General features: G+C 41.4%; 1 protein-coding gene across 2 annotated transcripts in view; it reads right to left on the bottom strand.

The window, feature by feature from the left end:
- LOC308397848 (transcription initiation factor TFIID subunit 4) overlaps positions 1-22,176 on the bottom strand; it is a 106,813-nt gene that overhangs the window by 36,899 nt on the left and 47,738 nt on the right. For both annotated transcript variants that reach the window (XM_080884053.1, XM_080884054.1), the window contains exons 11-12: positions 15,269-15,394; positions 9,239-9,295 (exon numbers count right to left, since the gene is read on the bottom strand). In XM_080884053.1, the coding sequence (XP_080740179.1) occupies positions 9,239-9,295; positions 15,269-15,394 (183 nt within the window). The remainder of the gene's footprint in view (positions 1-9,238; positions 9,296-15,268; positions 15,395-22,176) is intronic.

The raw sequence follows: 22,176 nt of genomic DNA, 5'->3' as shown, positions 1-22,176 counted from the left end.
AGGAGTGATCATTAAAAATACTGCTTATCTAAGGGAAAATTTCCTACTTTAAATGTTCTCTCGCTTTGTCTCGTTCTATGCTGCTGTGCTTCGTCTAGCAATCTTCTCTCTCCCTGTCTTGCTCTCTTTTTTTAACATTTAGATTTGCCGCTCGTCACCTTCTATTGATCACGCCTCATTTGCATCCAGGAAAAGATGAGAACTCAGATATTCACACTCTGAGAGAGGACGATCTCAATGATTTATTCATTTCCAAATCAAAAAAAAGGAGTGAAAGGAAGGTAGATGAGAAGGGGAATCTTCATAGGCAGCAGGCGACTAGGAGGCTCTGAGGCTGGGCTCTTCTTCCCCACACCGCCCCTAGGCACATGGTGTGCAAGTCCTCCTAATTAACAAGGTGAATCATGCTGCCGCTCTCTAATTAGCCAACATGACAATCTAATGGAAACATGCAGGCCGAGCTGGCACACTTAGCATCACCTCTCAAAGACCCCCGCTACTGTCCTTCCCATAAGATTTCCACAAAAATGACTCTTTAGATTTTAAATGAGAAAAAAGAGAAAGGTGGGGCACAGCAGTTCAGGGAAGTGTATTTTTGGGAAAGGTCAGGAGGGAGAAGGTAGTTGATGTGGGCAAGCTATTTTTTCCCCTCTCCTATCCTCTGTGTGCGGTGTTTGTTGCCTAATTGAAACATGTCCTGCCTCCTGCTTCCCTCTCACTTATATCCCAGGCAAAGGAGGCTGGCACCTCGCCACCAGCATAGCTCAGCATAGCTCAGCATGCCCAATTCCCTTGTCGCTTGAGTCCCAAGGAGTGCTCCGGCGCACAAAGAGAAAAGTGAACCTACAGGCTTGTACAGCAACTAGACGAGTCGCTATCTCCCTCTGAGGCAACAAAAAAAATCTCCTTTTTTTGTTGTTTTCCTTCTCATTACAGCACTTTGTAATATTCGAAAACACACAGGAACACCAAAGGTACTTTTAAAGCCTGTTTCTATTTTTTTTTTTCATGTAATATGTCTTGAGGTGAAGAAAAAAAAACTGAAGTTGGAACTACAGACAACAAAGCAACAAATAAAAAATAAGGTTACAGTGTACTATTAAGTAGCCTGCATATCTGGAGGACCTACAAAACAGACCTTTCTTATGTGATAATTAAATTATCCATCTTAACCTGTTTCGTGATCTTTCAGAAAAATAATTGAAATCAAGTTGAAAACATATTAGATTAAAAGCACTCTTGTTAAATTTTTCTTTTTTTTAGAAAAATGATTTTTTTTAAAGAACCTAATATATAAAATATACTCAAGAAGCACACATGCATGTTCCTGTAACCATGATTGTGCAAGTTGACCACGATGGCTGCTGCTCAAGTGAAATGAATGTATTGTGTATCTGTAAGGCTAGAAGACAAGAATATAATAACTATGAATTGGGACACACATAACAGCAGGAATTCTCTTTGAAAGTCAGCATGGAGAGGGAGCAAATGTGGAGGAGGGTAGCAGGCTTTTGCCCTGGGGCCTACCTAATGGGGGACAGCGCTCCTTTGAGCAGAGCAGTTTGAGGAGGGCCAGAGGATGAGAGCCTATGAACTCGGAGATATAACTGGCCTAATAAAAAGCAAGGGGCTGTTACATCGTCTTCTGACAAAGTGTGAGGCTGCAGCTGATGGGGCTCATAGTGTGGGTGGATTCCAGTTTCGCCACGACCTGGTCACTTGTGGCGAAGGCAAGGCCAGTCAAACACATGTATATGTGTATTAAGGACTGGCTGAACAAACGGGTACGATCTAAATAACACAAAACATTAATGCAAACAGTTCTTGAGAATATAGGCAATATATGGGTAAAGTATATTCCTTTGAAAAAGGCTCTGCATATCTCACGTGAATAGTGGTCTAAGTGAATTCAGACTCTAACATATATGTTTGCACCTCAGGAAGGATATATACCTGCAGGCTTTTAATTGGAGCCATGCAAGGTTCAAAGTTGAGCAAGAGCAGAATTAATTTGGTAGAGGTTCAAGACATTTCAAGCAATGCTGCTGCGTCAAATGGGCAAAAAAAATCTCTCAATGCCTGAAGAAGAAAAAATATTTGAGGAAAATTATTCTAACAAAAACCTTTGAGATTCCCATTGGAGAGCTCTCGGTTTCACACAAGTCTTCTGGAATCACTCTAAGCTAGAAGTGGAGTGTTGCTGCAAGGGCATGGTAATGTGGAAGAATGGAAAAAGAATGAGAGGAGAGAAGAGGAGAGGAGAGGAGAGGAGAGTAGAAGACCATGTACTCCCTTACGCTCCCTCCCACATCATCTAAAGGTCTGCCAGTGATTGGGCTGGCAGTGGGAGACAGACTGTGTTAACCATTTTTTAACCTTTATTTATCCAGGGAAGCTTGACTAAGCCCCCCGCTGCTTCTAAGAAACACCCTGTTACTAAATCTCACCACAGAGTTCTGCTGTGGAAACTAAAAGAATTTGAATCAAGTGCTGAAAATGTGCTGAATGTTCACTTTTAGTAGTTTCTTCTGTAGTTTTAGTGCTTTCTGCGGTGTTAATTTCCCTTTGTGCGTCTCTCGTCCTGCCTTGTATTTGCTTAAAACAGCAAGGATGATCATCTCACAAGGATCTCAATCCTCCTGCGCTTTTCGTTTTTTCCAACAGCACACAAGCTTCACGTCTGCAGTTGTCCAAGCATCTTAGCAAAAACACCTAAAATTTAGACCTCAGTGGCTTAAGTGTTAAACCATGAGCTCCCTCAACCTCCCAGCCAAACAGCTTTGACTAATGCCCCACTTATTTGTTTTTGTATTATTAACAACATCAACTGTCTAATAAAGGCATAAAATGCTGGGAAATCATTTTTAAGATGTATGTAGATCTCTTTTCAATTTAGAGAAGAATATAAGTCAATATCTAAGTCTTTTGTTTGTTTTTTTCTTTTTAGGAATTTTGAAACACTTGTTCGACTAAGGGTAAATCCAGATTCACTCTCTATGGGATATCACAGAACCTTGACACCTGTCTGAAAACATCCTCTATTCAGACCCTAAAGGACATGACTTGTGATGACAAATGTGAAGCACTTCCTGGAAAACATAGTTAAATTTGTTTTTATGCTATTCTATTATTCCTCCACAGGGTTGGACTTGCAAGCTACAAGTAGTGAGCCTGGCTGCCCTCAGAGCACAATTTTTTATTTCGTTTTTTTTTTTAAGTTCGCCATCATCATGTTTGAATAAGATCACAAAGCGGAAGCCGGAGAAGTCTTCCAATGCTGCTTATCTTTGCACACCAAGATTCAGGACAAGGTATGTCCAGTCTGGGGATAATGCACAATAGGAGAGCCAGCTGAGCATCAGACTGGTCCTCAGCTTCAGTATTTAATCCTGGAAAATGCATGTCATATTTCTCAAGATGTTGAGAAAAGTCTGAGTCCAACACTGAGGAGCTTTGGGATGAAGTCCTTGCTGGTAAGTGGGCTGACCACATGGAGTATATTGAGGGGTTATTTGACCCGGAGCCCTTTGAGAGTGCTAACCAGCCACAGTAGGAGATAGCCAGTTTATCAGAGGATGAAACCTGGTAGCAAAGCCCTGGCTCTCATCTCTTACTCTATATTGGGGAATGTGGATGACTTCGCGCTTACAGGAAGGAAGCCTCTTTAATAGCTTTCAAGTGTGTTGTGAACAATCAACTACTTGCTCCTTATGTAGCCATAATTCTTCTTTCTAAATAACATTTATTTTATAAAAGGCACTCATTGAAGCAGTGGTGTAAATGACAGAATTTTTCAGACTTTTTTCATTGCTTTTTGAAGACATTCTGTCAATTAAGTCTATTTCGCAAGTGGGTATTTCTGCCTATCATGTTGGGTCTGAAAGAATAAGGCTAGGTGGTTCTGCTCTTCTTAAATGGGTGTGCTGGCTGGTTAAATTGGAAATAAAGCTTTTTTAAGCTTTTTTTAAAGCTCATTTTAAAAACAGAAACATCGGTTTTGTGTTTTGCACACAAACTCGTCATTACAAACATATGTTTTTAACTCTCTATAATTGTTTTTGTTCAAGATAAGATTTTTATGGATATTTTTTGATATAAAACTCCACTGCTTCTCACTTCCACAAAGGTGGTGGGCAACCTCCATATTTTATTCTTGGATTGCCAAGATTACGTTATTTGCTGTTGGAGATTGTGGATTTTTATCCCCAGAAGTAAATCTCTATCTAAACAGCACTTTGGTGATGTGTTGTTTGAATTCTTGATTGTCAACATTTATTTCTTCATATTATAACTTCTTTTTTCTTTATTTATTTAAAAAATGTTAATAATGACTTGAATAAATATCAATTAACAAAAACTTAAGCATTCATAAATATAATAGCATAGTAAAGACTTTCTCAAAAGCTTACAGTCACAAAGGTCTTCCTTTACCTCACTCTCAGATAGCGCAATTTCGATCAAGGCTAATGCAGCGTCATAGATTCTGTTGAAAGGGATATAAACTTGCATCTTGCTGCAGTCTGTTGGTTATCATTGCAAACCTTATCTTTGGTTCCACCATGAGTATGTGACAGCTCACTAGGCGATATATCCTAACTGCACTACTGTCCTTGTAGCTCAGGTGAAGCACGAGGCTTCTCTGTGAGTCTTGAATCCATATCCAATATGTATTGTACTAGATTAACTAACTTAAAGAGAGGCACAAGGTACAGCAAATAATGGACCTGCTGTGGAACTGGGCTTGGTGAAGACAAACAACTGCAATGAACCCTTAGAAGTGATGTACATATGTACAGGTGTGGCCTCACATACAGATGGCACAGGTCATCTGACTTGATGCATGCTGTATCCCATAAAATATGTGCCTACACTGTTCTCTGCTTCAAGGAAAACAAGTTGCAAACAACATTTTTTAACAACATGTACTAGAACACATGTGGATCTGTCCATTTAAAACAAAACAAAACAAAAAAAAAAACCTTTGTGACTCTATTAGAAACCTATGTAGGACATACACTAAAGAGTCACACTACACACCATTACAAGCCTACTTATGAAGCAATTGCCAAGTATGATCAGGTGGCACTTGAGTTATTAAATTTCTCCCCAATGCACCAGTTCAGGTAAAAATTACCTGTAGCTGCACAGCTGTAAAATCAATTTCATCCCAAGTCAGCTGGTATTATTATGATTATCATTTGTCCAATTTGAATCGTAGTGGAAGCTGAGTAGGTACTGCATAATGCTTTAGTGACAGTTTTTAATCAACTTATATGAACTGTGCCATATAGTGGAAATATTACTGTTCGTGGCTTTATTTGCTTTCGGGGTCGAACAAACTCAAACAGGAGCTTTTGGCCAGATTTTGGCCAGCTGTAGTAGCCAATTTGTCTTTTTTCTCTTCCCTCGTCTCTCTTGTCCTGTCCTCTCTCCACACCTCTTCTCCACTTCACTCGTTTCCTGCATCCAGTTGTGCCTGCAGACGCGGTTGTGATGATGAATCTGTGGCTGCAGTGTGTCTGTGTTTCTGACATTGTGATGTATCTCCACTGGCCTTAACTCCCTCTCTATCTCGCCACTGCCCCCACCCTCAGTATTCTTTTCTCTCCATCTCTTTGTCTCTGTCTCTCTGTCTCCTCCTTTCTCTCTCTCTTCTCTCTCGCTTATTCTCTCACTTTCAATGATCAGGCATTGCTTGGCCCCCTGCCTCAGTGATGGAACAGACAGAACACACAGACCCACCAACAACAAAAACAAACAGGAACTGAGCTCCACGATTTGCCGATTGATTTTTACTGGGGGCATTTCTGAAATAGCCCATCTGACCTTTCGGCCAAATGGTAGTGAATAGAGGAAACAGAAGTGCTAAGCCTATCGCACACAAAACCTCTGCCAACAACTATCTGACCAGACTACACTGCTGGTGACAAGGTTGAGCTTCAGGTTGCTGGTTTATATACATAAGCACAATCACAGGATTAGCTACATCAATATACAAAACTAAAATCCTGCAGCTCAGCTGGAAACACCTAGAGCATAAGATGTTCATTACAACCCATACTGAATAGAACACTGTATTTCTTTTGTATTCTGGCATTCTTTTCTTTTCTTTTTTTTTTAGTGAAGCTAAGTCTGTCCTAAGGTTAGGGCTAGAGGTACAGATTGTTGCATAATTAAAAAGAGAAGGTTTTATCCCCTTAGAAACACAGGTCTAGTCTCTGTAAACTTAAGAACAAAGTGCCTAAATTATGAGGCAGTCTGAACAAAGTTAGTGTTCTGGCCAGCAGAAAGCTCGTGGACTGTTCAAAACAGAAATGGTTCATCAATTAGAGAGCATTTAATAAATGTCCCAGAAATCTGCTTATTAATTTCTAACATTTCTTTGCTACAAGTGAAAACTCTGGTCTAATCATGGCACTAATCAGGGTGTGATGCCCACTCGTCGGGTTGAAGGTAAGTGGGGTCCTCAGGCAAAGATACTATGTGGGGCAAAAAAAGACAGGTGCATGCTGGGAAGCTAAATATGGACAATCGGCAGAGACAATGCTGTGTAGTTAAAAACAATTAATTTCTTTGGCTTCAACAGGAGTCAAAAATGTTATCTCTGCTTTTTGTAAAACTTGGTCATAACACTGATAATGAATACATATTAAATATACATCCATCTATTTTCTCCTGCTTAACCAACCTATTAGCTGGGTGGGACACAAGGAGAACATGCAAAATCCAGAAAGGCCCCCAAGTGGGCCACAACACCAGTGTCCCACCTATTACAATTCTTTAAACACTTAAACTCCCAGAGAGCAGTTTAAATGAGGGTAAGATGACGCAGTTGTTTTATATATGTAACAAACTCTATAAGGTAAATGTGTGATTTTAAAAATGACTTAACTAGACATTCAGCCTGAGCATTTCAATTCATACAATTTATTTGCGAGTCATGGTTAACACCTGGCTGTCAGGCTCCAGCACTGATTCAGGTCTGCAAAAGTAGTTTCACAGCACAATGTACCTGCCTTTTTAAAAACAAATCATGCGCCAGCTCAATTTACATGCCAACACTTGGTTCGAGTATATAACACTCTGTAATTCCATCTCCCCAAAATGATGACTGTTTGGTGGTAGTGGTTGTGTGTGCGCGTGTGCATATGTGTTAGACTCTGTGTGTGTGTGTGTGTGTGTGTGTGTGTGTGTGTGTGTGTGTGTGTGTGTGTGTGTGTGTGTGTGTGTGTGTGTGTGTGTGTGTGTGTGTGATCAGGGAGAAGGGCTTAAAGAGAGTCGGCTCCTCTGCCCGTCGCCTGGAAGAGTAGCTCGGGCTCATTATCCTGATGAAATTTGCGCAGATGTGTGAGCTGCCGACAGACTCTGCAGTGACACAAACAGCCAGCTCTGTCCCCTTGAGCCAGTCAGGTGATGAAAACTGGAGCGGCACGGGGGCTGAGAAACGACGGCCATTAAGCAAAAAAGAAAGAGGTGAGGGAGGGTGGAAAAGGGGAGCTGAATGTGTGTGTATGTGTGTGTATGTGGGGGTGGGGGCAGTTGGAGGGGTTGGTGAGTTTTCCTCGTCTCTATCTAGCGGGAGAAAGCATTACATAAAGTAACAATTTCCAAACCACCTTCTTAAAATTCCAGATGAAAATGAAAATGTGCATACATGCACGCGGCATCTCCTCACGAGGCACTAATCTGGCCGTATCCAGATGACGAGCGGACTGCCACTTAACAGGGAGGAGATCCACTTTGATCACATGGCCCCTGGGGCAAACCTATCGCGCTGCCTATTACGCTGCTTCATTTGCATATGTGGGGCTTATGGGAAGGCTGAGATCTAGTGTGAATGTTCTAAACTGCAGCAGGGCTCACTGTTGCTAGAAAGAAATGTCCGGAAGAGAAGAAGACAAACGATCGAGTGCCGCAAGTAGCCTGAGGTAAGTGCACTTGTCACTTTAAGGTCACAAGTTCAATATCACACTCTGGCTAAGTGCATCTTAAAATTAAATATTCTGGCCAAACAACAATACAAGAGTTTCCATTGAACGAGATAGATGCAATTAATCCTTAATATAAGTGGCCAAAAGTGTAGAACTGTGTGAGTATAAATGATGGTGTAAGTCAAAAAAGTGCATGCATGCTCAGTAAACTTTACTTAAATAAACAAAAGGCTTGCTTTAAAAGAGTAAGCAAGTTAGACAAAACCCCGTGTGCTCCTTACATTCTACATCAACAACAACAACAGGTGAATGCTGCTCGTTTTATCCTCCTGCCTACTCAGACTTTTCAATGGAAGCTCCACGCAGGCCTCTTGATCTTTGTTAGCAAGCCAAGGACTGAAAGCACCCAGTGAAGTTATTCGGGTGTAAACAAAAAAACAAGACAAAACAAAAAAACAAAAAATTAAAAAGGCAAACTTCCGCTGTGAAAGTGCTATTTCCTTTTCCTTTGCGTAAACAACATTAACCATCCACTAAAACACGGTGTGGTCTACTTTCTGAGCTCCACTGGGAATTCATTTTATACAAGACCTGCACTTGAGATGAAGCGCCCCCGTTGTACAGAAAAGAAATGCACTATACCAGTTTAAACACTTCCCAGTTTGCAGAGCTAAGTGTTATGCCTCTGCCTGTTGGAAAAGGAAATAACTCTTTTTACTACTTTTTACTAGGAAAAGTTATTGCAGACCATGAACTGGTACATCTTAAAACCTCATTCATCATATACTTTTATGCTTTTGCTGAACTATGCATCGCTGCAACTGGACTAATTTACAAACAGATATAAAAAGTTAATCCATTTTGCTCTCTCACTATAAATTCTGTTGCACTGTGTAGGCTAAGATAATCGCACTTTTATGTGGCAACAAAATTTACATAAAATTAATACAAATGTACTTTTAAGACGAGATACAGATGTGCCAAAAGTGAGTTGAGAAATTAACAGTAAATAAAGGACACCATCTATGGAAAGACACCGGGCCCAATGAAAAGCAATTAGTCAAAATTTACACTGCTGTGAGACGACACAGATGAGGAAAAGAAAAAAGAAGTGGAGTGGAAGAAGTGGAGGGTGTCTTGGGTGCGCAGAAAATCATTTTCCACACTTGGGCTTCAATCTACGCGAATAATTCTTCAAACTTTTTTAAGTCGGACTTTAAATGGCATTACATATGTAGTGAGGCATGAAAAATTAATACGTTGGAGTCGGGGAAATGTCAAGGGTAATGATCTCCGCTGCAGCTTACCTCCTTAGCTTTCTGTTTCAGTCGAGCTTGCTCTGGGTCTTCTTGCCTGGAGCGACTCTGTGGAGCAAAGGAGAGGGGGGGGGGGGGGGACACAGGTTAACAGCTGGTTTAAGGAGCCCACAACCTCTCCGCTACTCATCTGTTGCTGCGGCAGCAAAAATAGTGCAAAATGGGAACAGGATACAGAGGTGTCAAGGACATCGTATCTGAATTCAGAGAACAGCAATGGAGCGCCCCCCGGGGGGCAGTGGCCTTTAAACCCGCTCCAAATCCAGCCCTAAATAAGCCGCTGGAGGGGGATTCTAATCAAAAGAGGTTATTAAAAATTCTGCTCGAGCCAGGACGCACACACGTGCACACACACAAGGGGGAAAGGATGTTGGTGACTATCAGTGGCAGTAGCTGTCTATGTGTCACTGAGAGCCAGTGTGGCTATCCGTTGCTTTGTGTTTGTGTGAGTGTGTGTGTCCCTGGTATAACAACACAGCACTTCTATTTTAATCAGCTGCTAAGATCTGGGTGAATGTATTTGTCCCTGGGAATCCTTCACCACGCAGCCAAATGTACATGTACAGCTGACCACTGCAGGCAACAGAGGCAGATTATGGCACTACACAGTAATTGCGTGTTGTTTGTTAATCTGGAAATAATCTATCCATTTGATTTTTTTCCCTATTAAGATGAGCATAAGTTGATCGACCCTAACGTTTTTGTGCAAACAAAGCTCTCAGTTACTGTCTAACCTGATTTTGGTAGCTCTATAATGTCTTCATTTTATTCCCTGAAACATTGCAAAAGGTTAATCGTGTAGTTCTACATATGTAGAGAACCTGTCATATTTTATTTTTACAATACAGCCTCCATCTCAGTGAAGTGAAAAGCTATCTTACTTTCATCTAATTTCTTCAAACAACAAATCAGTGAGAACATACGCCAGGCCATCCCTATTCCCTCCTTAACATTACCTCCCTTCCTCTCCTTATGTACTCCCTCTGATGGACGGAGACCTGCTCTTCATAGCCTTACTGCTAATTGGCTTTAAATATATCAGGCAGTTCACGTAGTGGTCGGTATCTCAACTAAGACTAATGTGTTTGCCCTCCAGTCGGCCAGAGCATCCCTCAAGACTTGAGTCATATTGTAAATGGCTGGCATAGCAGAGGGTAAGGCTTGTTGTGAAGGAAGGAGGAGGGGGTGGAAAGGATTATTTCAGTGCGTTTCTTATTCAAGAGGTCAAATTAGCGGGCGCTCGAGCAGCAAAGAGGCAGGCAGGGAGGTGGGTGGAGGATAGGAGGGGTAGGTACAGATGGACTGTTTACAAAGGGCAGTGGTGCCACTGGCATGCTTTACATCTCCTCTGTCAGCTGCCCTGGTTTCCCCACTTACAGGAGTGAACAGAGTCGAGAAGGGAAAAGAGGACTGCGTACTAAATGCTGACAAGCTTTGTTGGTTTTGTGTAATTGAGTGTACTGTGCTTAAAAAATGCAGTGTAGTATAGTATACAAACAGTCTGGGAATGTATTCTGGAGCTGTTTTGCAATGTTGAAATTTCATTTTGTTGCCAAAAATGAATTATGAGGACAATCAGAGGGTTATTTTTCTTTGATTAAGCTCTGGGTTCTATGTGGAAACAGCAAAGTTAACATATTCTCCCAAATATTTAGAGTGAAACTTGTCATACTTCTTTAAGTTACCGCTGATAGTATTTATAAATCTGATCAATCTTATTTCCTTTACAAATTACAGGCAAAAAATAATAATATCCACCAACAAACCGCCGGCATCAAGCTTCACCGTAAATCTTTCTTTTTATGAAACTTTAAGTCAATAAATGGCTCACTTATGCAATATAAGAACATAACATTATGAATTATTGAGAGTTTTAACATATTCAGCGATCTATATCTCTCAAATGAAGGATGAACATGAAATACTATGTATAAAGAAGCTCCTTTTTAGTTTAGTGAACTGAGCCAAAAACATAACATTTAAAGTGAAACAGTTATTAGAGGAAGTCAGAAAAATCGAAGCAAAAATTCAAGTTAAATCATCAGCCACTCCCTAACAGTATGTAAGTGTTTTAGGATGGATTTTTCCTGCTTTCCCTTAAATCAGTCTGTTATATTGGCTGCAGAGTATCAAAGCAAGTGTACCATAAAACAGATGTGATACCTATAAAGCTGTAAAGGGAAAAAAAGCAGGAAAAGTAAAACGAATACATGATTAAATAATAGAGAAAGTACTACAATATTATCAAGCACTGTTTGTGTAGTATATCGTTCAATTTTCTTTCCAAACTTCTCCTTGAACTGAAACGCCATGGCAACAAGAGCCAAAAAGCCACAGATGTGGCTCTGAGGTGAAGTCAGACTTTCCTCAACGAAGCTCAGGCAATCCAAACAGCCCCGAGGTAAGCCCTTCTAACAGAACTTGGCTACATTTGCAAAAGTTCTTCAGTAATCCTGTTAATAAAGAGAGCTTTCCAAAGAAAAAAAAATGATTACAGTGCTCAACCATGTAGAACTGTGACATGACAAAGAGGATCCTAAAGCTGCACTTTTTCTTTTTTAAACAACCAACTTTACAGTTTAGTTTCCTGCTGAGGCAATGTCTTTTTTTTCCATCTTAAAAAAACAGAAAACAAAAAAAAAACAGGTAGGTCATGGGGTTTGGTGGCCCTGTTCATCAACTAGAGGATTTTCTAATATCCTGCATGGCAGGACTGGAGCGTAATAATGCAATTAAGACAGTGAGGTGTGCTGCAATGAGAATCTTTACTGTGGGACATTGGCTCCATTCAAAATTAATTAAATTAACCTAGCTTCTGCTAATGTTACACTGCAGGGCATTTTCATTTGCAAAAGATTCTCTTTCTTTTTCTGGTCAGTGGTGATCTTCTTTTACTGAGAGACAAATGTCTTTACATGCACAAAGCTGAGATCAGAATACTGGCCATGTGTCAGTGCTACTGGCACCCCATTAGTTTTGATCATTTTTTTAAGGCTAGGGCAAGTAGTCCTGTTCTAAATGTCCTGTGCTACAATGTTTAACTGGACGAAAGTAACCTTCAATCTGGAACAATTTTAAAGAACAGAGAATTAGGTGTCTAACTATTGTCCAGTTTCACATTTCACCACCTTTTAGGCTTATGCATCATTTTTGTTTGCTTGTTTATAAAGGAGATCATAATCAAAATAAAACTCCGTTATTGTATTTCCACCTTTACCTCAAGGATCTTTAATTATTACGGCTTTAAAAGGGAAGGCAAGCTTTAAAAAGGGAGTAACCGCTCCAGATGACTAACTAGCATAAGCAGGATAAGCACATGGCTAATTGTCATATCATTACATAACGCACAGTAACAAGCGAATTCGCAAACTGCAGTTTATAAAATGCAGTCTTAACTAAAAAAGAAAATTTATAAACCAGCACGTATTTATTAGGTGTACTTTATCACAAAGATTGGCTAACATACCAGTTAGTTCCTTGGTACCAGCTGAGCATCATTTAAATGGGACAGCCTACCTGAGTATTGCTGACCATTGCTGAGATAAGATAATGTGCTATGTCACAGAGACAAAAAGGTTAAGTTCACTGTACTCAAATGGCTTCTACAATCACCAGATGCACCAATCCAACAGAGCCCCTTTGGGATATAGTAGAACAGGACATTCGCATCATATTCAATGACAAATCAACTGTGTAGTGCTGTCACGTCAATACGGACAAAATCTGAGCAATGTTTACAGCACCTTGGTGAATCTTCGCCACAGAGAATTAAGGTGGTTCTGAATGCAAAAAAGGATCCAACCCTGTCCTAGCAAAGTGTACCTCATCTGTCATCTGATGAAAAAACGTTTTGTTTTGTTTTTTCAATTGACTACATATGGAGCAAAAGGTTTTTGCTATTACACACTGAAAGTAAATCATTATTTTTAAGGTTTGTAGGTTAATATTAAATATGGATCACGCTTCGTTTTAGATGTTTGTGTAATAGCTAAGATAAAGTGTACTCTACTTGCAAAACCCAACAAACCTATCAGCTAATTCTTTGATGATCTCCACCAATATATTATAGCTGCTATTGTTTTGTGAGTCTGTCCATGTGTGTGCATCATCAGGGTAAAGGCCTGTAAAAAATACTGCAGCGGGAAGTAGCTCAAAGGCAGTTCTGAGTTTTTTTGTCAGATGTTTATGGAGACGGGCGACAAATTAAGGGAAAAAAACAAAACAACAATAACACTGAGTCTTAGAAAGCTTTTGGGAGAAGTGCTGCCAGAACAGCTTTAACTCACCTTGGCAATGATTGCACAAATCTCCTGAACTTCTACAAAAGGGATGGAACATCACTACTCAAACGGTTATTTAAGTTTTGATGATGGTGCTGATATTGTTCCAGAATCTCCTACAGGTATTCAGTCGGGTTACGCTGTGCTGACTGTTACAACCATACTATGTTATTCCCATTATTTTCACACTCAAGCCTTTAAGTAACTCCTTGAAAAGTATAGATAGGTTAGGTTTTTGCTCTTACTATGAACCATGTAAAGTTTGCTGCAATAGGTGTAAGGCTGCTGGGGGATTCCCATGATGCATTGAGTATTTCTTCTTCAGTTACTTTTCTCACTCACTATCTGTTAATAGACCTCTCTGCATTGAATCATATTTGTTATTAATCTCTGACTCTCTTCCACAGGATGTCTTTTATCCTGTCTTCCTCCTCTCACCCCAACTGGTCGTGGCAGATGGCCCCGCCCCTCACTGAGCCTGGTTCTGCCGGAGGTTTCTTCCTGTTAAAAGCGAATTTTTCTTTCCCACTGTCGCCAAAGCGGTTGCTCATAGGGGGTCATATGATTGTTGGGGTTTCTCTGTATTATTGCAGGGTCTACCTGACAATATACAGCACCTTGAGGCGACTGTTGTTGTGATTTGGCGCTGTATAAATAAAACTGAATTGAATTGAATTAAGACCACTCCCTGGATTAACAGAGCACTATCCACCCTTCCTAACATACACTGTGTAGTAAGATTGGAACAGCTGTATAGGTGCTTCTGGCTTCAGATACATTGTAGCTGCTGCAAGGAAACGGCGAGAGAAAGCGATGTGTGATCCAGCCTATTGTAAATAGGACAGTTGATGTATAGCTTAAGGTAAACTGAGGTAATTTTGCCTCGTTCAATTTTCTCTTCTTCCATTTTTTATAAATCTTTCAGGCTATTTTTTATATTTCAATTTCATTTTATTTAGTTGTCTCAAGGCGCTTCCTATAAAAAGGTAAATAAAAAATGTTACATTATCGTTAGGGCAAAATGTGCCCACTATATTACAGTCCCTGAACCCTGGACCCCTCACTGTAGGGGTCAAATGTTCAGGTTTTCCCTTAATTTGTCACTTACTTGTCTACAAACAGAATTTCTCAAAATCTTATATTATTTTTTACATGAGATCAAAATGAATTAAGTTTGAAGATATTTGAGGTCTGACCCATGACTACTGAGCACCAGTGGGTAAGACTAGATATTACTAAAGAACAGTCTTTAATTTCTAATGCTATCTTATTCCAAACAAACCCCAAAATGATTAACTTCTTGCACATCATTAGAAAAACATTTGGATGATCTGATCTGACTTGCTGTTTATTTTTTGAAAACAGCTCAGGTGATACAGATTGCACCTGAGCTGTCAGGACTTGTGATAGAAGGATGTTTTACAGGTAATACATGCTGCGGATAAGTGTGTTTGTTAGCTTCATAGTGCATGCGGGTTGTGTAAGGTTTTTCCCCTCCTTGCTGTGTCCGGGGAGGAAGAGCCAGGACAGAGGAGCCCTTAGGCCAGGAGCCTGGGAGGACAAAGGGAGGTCACTTCATCCACTGGTGTCACACTCTAATTCATCTGTCAGGGCCTGCACACGAGCAACATGCTCACACATGCACACAACGGTACACAAGTTCACACTGTTGCACAGGGACATAACTTTCACACACAAACACACACACACACAACAGGATGATAAGGCGACAGTAACTTACTTTAGCGGCTTTCAAAAGGATCTCTCTCTCCTGCTCATCCTTCCGCTGCTTCTCGATTCTCTCCAGCTGCTCAAAGAAGCGAAGCTGAGAGCGAACGTCTGCAGACTGCTCGTAGCACTCATCGTCCTGACAAGCAGATAGAAATAATTACTGTTTCAATGGTAATAGTTGAACAAGTCCCACTCAGCAGCTACTTCTAAGGCTTTAGCCACGTACTTCAAAACTCTGGGTTGCCTTCAGTTCAGATATTTCAAACTGAAAATAAGGTCAAGATGGTTGTGATATTAATAAGAAAACAGAATATTTCAAATGTAAGACACTTAGAAGACTCTTCCTCGCTGTTAATGATTTGTTTACTTCATGATTTACATTTGAGGTTAGTCTTCTCACGTGTCTGCTAGTGTACATCTATATTCCCTGGGCAGCACATTTAATACTACACAGTTAGGTATGTAGGTATTTGGACAGTTACACAGTTTTCCAGTTTTCTACCACCTCAGTGTATTTTAAATCAATCAATATGTGATTGAATTACAGACCATCATCTTTAATTGGAGGGGTTTAACAAAACTATCACATTAACCATTTAGGACTTAAAGCATTTTTAAGCACTCAAAAGTAAATGGACATGGTAACATAATTTTAAATATATGAACCGTTTTCAATACTTGGATGAAAATCCTCTGCAGTCACTGACTGCCTGCAGGCTAGAACTCATGGACATCACCAAATGCTGGGTCTCTTCCCTTGGCATGCTCTCCTTGGCCTTTCCTGTAACCACCTTCAGTTGCTGTTTGCTTGTTTCTCTCTCGGCATACAATTTTGTCTTCAGAAAATGAATTTCAACTCTCAATTGGGTTGAGATGAGGTAACTGAGTTGGCCATCGAAGAATATCCCATCTGCTTTTGCAGTATACTTTGGGCTATTATTCATTCGTATTGTAAAGAGCTGCCCGATCAGTTTTGCAGCATTTTGTAGAATCTCAGCAGACTAAAGCCTTGTGCACTTGAATCCTAATAGTAGCCATACATGCCCAAGCCATAACACTGACTCCACCCTTTTTGATAGAGAATATGGTATGCTTGGGATAATGCTTCTCCATACTTTTCTCTTCCCATCATTCTGGTACAAGTTAGTCTAGGTTTCATCTGGTTTCGACTTGGTTAGATGATTTGAAGTTACTGAGCTGGCCAGTACATTCACGTTTTCTGAGAAAGTACCAGGTTGTTTATTTGGTCACTCCTAAGGTTTTTGACATCTCTCTTCACTTACGCTGTTATCTATCTGGACCTCATATTAAGAGTTCCAGTGAAAATATACCTTCTGCAAGTTCAACACTTGGAATCAACTGCAGATGTTTTATCTGCTTAAGCTGTCATGCAATAATGAGGGAACAGTCCTCAACAGGCTGTGGACTGTTGTTATGCAGTGTCACGCCTTTTTCAATATGTCATATCATTACTAATTACCTTAAAAACACTGATTTTGATTTAATGGTGTAAAAAAATCCACCTAATTTTCTAATCCTTTTCCCCTAAACAGATAGGATATTTATCCAGCGCAGTGACTAACTGTAGTTCCAGATTAACTAAATCTTCTTAAACTATTGTATTAAAAAATTACAGTAGATTGCTATGACCATACAAATCTATATTTAAAATCAATTATTTGTTGAGAAGCAACCATAATTCCTTCAGCATTTTTTGGTTAAACAATGAAAAGAAACTTTAAAACACAAGTCAACTGGAACACCACCAGTCTGAACACATCAACAAACTTTTTCTATTTACAGACATTGCTTCTCTTTACCAATGTCACATCACTTCCCACTTGGGAGATAGAAAGGCAAGAGTAAAAACAACTTTTTTAGGCCATCAAAAGTTAATAGGATAATTGCTTATTTCTCATGTTTCTGTGTGACTGCATGTGTCTCATGCATCTCTGTTCTTGCTTGCACTTGATTTCTATATCACTCTCTTCTGTGTATTTCCATGAGTGGATGAGAGACGCCGAGCGGCACAGAGCACAAAGACACATCAGAGGAGACTCATCACCAGCCCCCTTCCACTCTCCCGCCCCCCTTTTCCTTCTCTCTCTCTCATCCAGCTTCCCTCCTCTTTGTTGCAGCGCTGAGCCTGCACTCTTGCCGTACCTCCCGCCGCCGCTCCTGCCGAAGCCCGGCTGCACTTTAAGGCCGCTTTGTCTTTCGGTCTTTTCTCTCTCTCTCTCTTTTTTTTGCTGATGTCAACAGAGCTGGGCTCACAGTGCTTCATGCCTCCTTCACACACACCTCATTTACAAAACCACAAAAAAGGCAAAGAACGAATGGAAAGAAGAATCACAAAACAAGACGGGGACAGCAGTAGCAATGCTCTTCCTCGCTCCTCCTCATCCTCCCGTCTTGGCATCAAGAAAAACACATTTTCAAAAGTTTCTCCCCCCCGACACACCCCCATTTCTCATAACGATGCAAAGATATAGCCTTCCAGCAGAGATGAATTTGTGCTTTAATGTTTACCAATTAAATGTGGTTATATAGTTATATTTAAGGGCTACAAGAAGTAAAGTCACCAATAATAACAAAAGTATGCAGCTGTAGGTAGACGGGCACTTACAAGTTCTTTTATAAGTTTTGACTGGCTGAAAACTCTGAGCTCTGGCGCTTTGTATTAACTTAAAGGTAAATAAGAGTTCTGACATTAACTTTTACGTGTTTATAGTTCCATTTTTGTCTGTGAGTTAACAAGTAAACGGGAAAAAATGCATATGTGCATATGCCAGTGTGTATTTACATGACTGTTGAAGCATACAAATGCCTTCATATCCATGGCAGTTTAGTTTTGCATGTTTGCTACAATATCCCCATGGATTTTATTCCCTATCTTGAGTGTTTTGTGTATTTCTAAGTACGGTGACAGTCTAGCTAGGATTCATTTAGTACCATTGGTGGCCCTTTGTAACACTGTATGCAGCCCCTGAACAGAAGAAGGAAAAAATTGTTGACTGAACCTTTCATTCATCAACAGTTTATGTCATATCATGATAAAGTGGTGCCAAAAAGAACTACAGCAGCATTTCTCTTTAATTTCAGCTCTTGTGTTCTGCCCATAAAAGCAGCTTACGATGTATAAACAACGCAGGTTCAAGAAACCTGTCTGTCCTCTCAGTGATGGCTGAAAAGACTATAAACCAGAACAAACATGACAATTACCTTATACACTCAACAAAAATATAAACGCAACACCTTTGTTACTGCTCCCATTCCCCATGGGATGGACGTAGAGACCTAAAATTCATTCCAGATACACAATATAACCATCCCTCCCAAACAGTGGTCACAAATCAGTCCAAATGTGTGGTAGTGGGCACATCTGCTATATTGAGATAATCCATCCCACCTCACAGGTGTGCCACATCAGGATGCTGATCTGACATCATGAGTAGTGCACAGGTGTACCTCAGACTGCCCACAACAAAAGGCCACCCTGGAATGTGCAGTTTTGTCTCACAGCAAAATGCCACAGATGCCACAAGCAATGAGGGAGCGTGCAATTGGCATGCTGACAGCAGGAATGTCAACCAGATCTGTCGCCCGTGCATTGAATGTTCATTTCTCAACCATAAGCCGTCTCCACAGGCGTTTCAGAGAATATGGCAGCACATCCAACCGGCCTCACAACCGCAGACCTCGTGTAACCACACCAGCCCAGGACCTCCACATCCAGCAGGTTCACCTCCAAGATCGTCTGAGACCAGCCACCCAGACAGCTGCTGGAACAATTGGTTTGCACAACCAAACAATTTCTGCAAAAACTGTCAGAAACCGTCTCAGGGACGCTCAACTGCATGCCCGTCGTCCTCATCGGGGTCTTGACCTGACTCCAGCTCGTCGCCGTAACAGACTTGTGTGGGAAAATGCTCACATTCGATGGCGTCTGGCACGTTGGAGAGGTGTGCGCTTCACAGATGAATCATGGTTTACATTGTTCAGGGCAGATGGCAGCTGGGAATGTCCCAGTTCTTGCATGGCCAGCATACTCACCGGACATGTCACCCATTGAGCATGTTCGGGATGTGCTTGACCGGCGTATACGACAGCGTGTACCAGTTCCCACGAATATCCAACAACCTCGCACAGCCATTGAAGTGGAGTGGACCAACATTCCACAGGCCACAATTGACAATCTGATAGACTCCATGCGACGATGTGTTGCACTGCATGAGGCAAATGGTGGTCACACCAGATACTGACCGGTTCTGGGTCCCCAGACCCCCAATAGCGCAAAAAACTGCACATTCCAGGGTGGCCTTTTGTTGTGGGCAGTCTGAGGTACACCTGTGCACTACTCATGATGTCAGATCAGCATCCTGATGTGGCACACCTGTGAGGTGGGATGGATTATCTCAATATAGCAGATGTGCCCACTACCACACATTTGGACTGATTTGTGACCACTGTTTGGGAGGGATGGTTATATTGTGTATCTGGAATGAATTTTAGGTCTCTACATCCATCCCATGGGGAATGGGAGCAGTAACAAAAGTGTTGCGTTTATATTTTTGTTGAGTGTATAAACCACCATACTCTGATTACACATTACAATCTCAAACTATACGTTTGATGTGTTTTTTTCTCTGCTGCCCTTAATCATATGGTAGCTACCTAATAGGGGTGCAACGATACACAAAATTCACGGTTCGGTTCGATACTTTGGTGTCACGGTTCAATATTTTTTCAATACAAAACAAATGTTCATGCCTTTTTAATTTGTCATTTATTAAAATTATAAATACCGTATTTTCACGACCATAAGGCGCACTTAAAAGTCTTAGATTTTCTTCAAAAAGTGCGGCGCGCCCTATAGCGCGGTGCGCCCTATGTGTTGTAAGGAGGACATAGTAGAGAACACCATGAGAACGTTAAAGGGTGAAGTGTGGGCGTTGATCGTATATACCGGGACAATCGCACATACCTGTATAAAAGAACAGGTATGTGCATTATGCAGGACATCGTTGTTTTAACAACCCTGAAAATGGCAAAGAGACACGCTTACGAAGCACAGTTTAAACTGAAGGCCATCAGCTACGCGGAGGAACATGGAAATCGAGCAGCGGCGAGAGAATTTAAGATTAACGAATCGATGGTTCGCAAATGGAGGAAGCTGGAAAACAAGCTCCGGCAGGTCAAGAAAACGCAGCTGAGTTTCCGCGGACATAAGGCGAGGTGGCCCGAGTTGGAGGAAAGACTCGAGCGGTGGATCATCGAGCAAAGAGCGAGCGGGAGAAGCGTTTCGACGGTCACCATTCGGCTAAAAGCAGTTTCACTAGCTGAAGAGATGAACATTGAACATTTCCAAGGAGGTCCGTCTTGGTGCTTTCGTTTTATGAAACGGTGCCATTTTTCCACCCGGACCAGGACTACGGTAGCGCAGCAACTTCCAGCGGATTATAAGGAAAAGCTGGCCATCTTCCGCTCCTACTGCAGCAAACACATCGGCGACAAAAACATCCAGCCCAGCCACATCACAAACATGGACGAGGTCCCGCTCACTTTTGACATCCCGGTGAGTCACACTGTGGAGAAGAAGGGGACCAGCACGGTAGCGATACGCACAACGGGGTATGAAAAGTCTTCTTTTACTGTTGTGCTTGGCTGCCATGCTAATGGACAGAAACTGCCGCCTATGGTGATTTTTAAGCGAAAGACTTTGCCTAAAGAGAAGTTTCCAGCAGAAATCATCATTAAGGCAAATGAAAAGGGCTGGATGGATGAGGAAATGATGAAAGAGTGGCTGAGGGAGGTGTATGTAAGGAGACCAGGTGGTTTTTTCCACGCATCACCATCGCTGTTGATCTGTGACTCTATGCGTGCCCATCTCACAGCCGATGTGAAAAAACTTGTGAAGCAAATGAACTGTGAGCTTGCTGTCATTCCGGGAGGAGGCCTGACAAAGGAACTCCAACCGCTGGACATCGGTGTGAACCGCCCGTTCAAAGTAAGGCTGCGAGCGGCCTGGGAGCGATGGATGACCGGTGGAGACCACAGTTTCACTAAGAGTGGAAGGCAGCGCCGGGCGAGTTACGCCACAATTTGCCAATGGATTGTAGATGCTTGGGCTAACATGTCTGCTGGCACTGTTGTTCGAGCTTTCGCAAAAGCCGGCATCGTTTCCGAGGAGCCGCACGGCACGGAAAGTGACTCTGACGGTGAAGACAGTGAACCTGGCATGTTTGATGGAGATTTAGCGCAGCTGTTCAATTCAGACACAGAGGATGAGGACTTCGATGGGTTTGATTGATGATAAAAATGTGAGTACCAAACTCAGTTTTGCTCCTGCTTTATTTTTAAATATGCACACTTGTATGCTTGTGTGTTGTTGATGATGACGATTACCGGCAATAGAAATGTGAGTAAGGTACCGAATTCAGGTTTGCTCCCGCTTTATTTTTAAATACGCATACGGTACTTGTATGCGCCCTATGATCCAGTGCGCCTTATGTGTGTGTTAAATACAGTAAGGGCACACATAACTGAGACTGCGCCTTTTAGCACAGTGCGCCTTATGGTCGTGAAAATACGGTATATATTTTAACTCAAAAGTACAGTTTTTAAATTTAATGTTGCTGAAACAAAAGTAATTTAAAAAATAAATATATCTGATTGAGGAATCACTCATCTTTGGAAAAGAGAATTTATTACAGAGAAATGGCTCTTTCCAAAATAAAAGCTATACTATACGCTTCTTCTGGGCTATATTCTCAGCAGCATATTGTAGCGGGTCAGGGCTGTTCGGGGTTCTGTTTGTACAGTTATGTTTTGTTTATGTTGCCATAGTGACGGGTGACGCCCTCTCGCTGCGACAGTGTGTCCTTCCGGGGTCAGAGGGCGCCCTGTGTGTTGTTGTTG

This window comes from Rhamphochromis sp. 'chilingali' (genome assembly GCF_963969265.1).
Source record: "Rhamphochromis sp. 'chilingali' genome assembly, chromosome: 6".
NCBI lineage: Eukaryota > Metazoa > Chordata > Actinopteri > Cichliformes > Cichlidae > Rhamphochromis > Rhamphochromis sp. 'chilingali'.
This window is presented reverse-complemented; position numbering and strand designations above follow the sequence as displayed.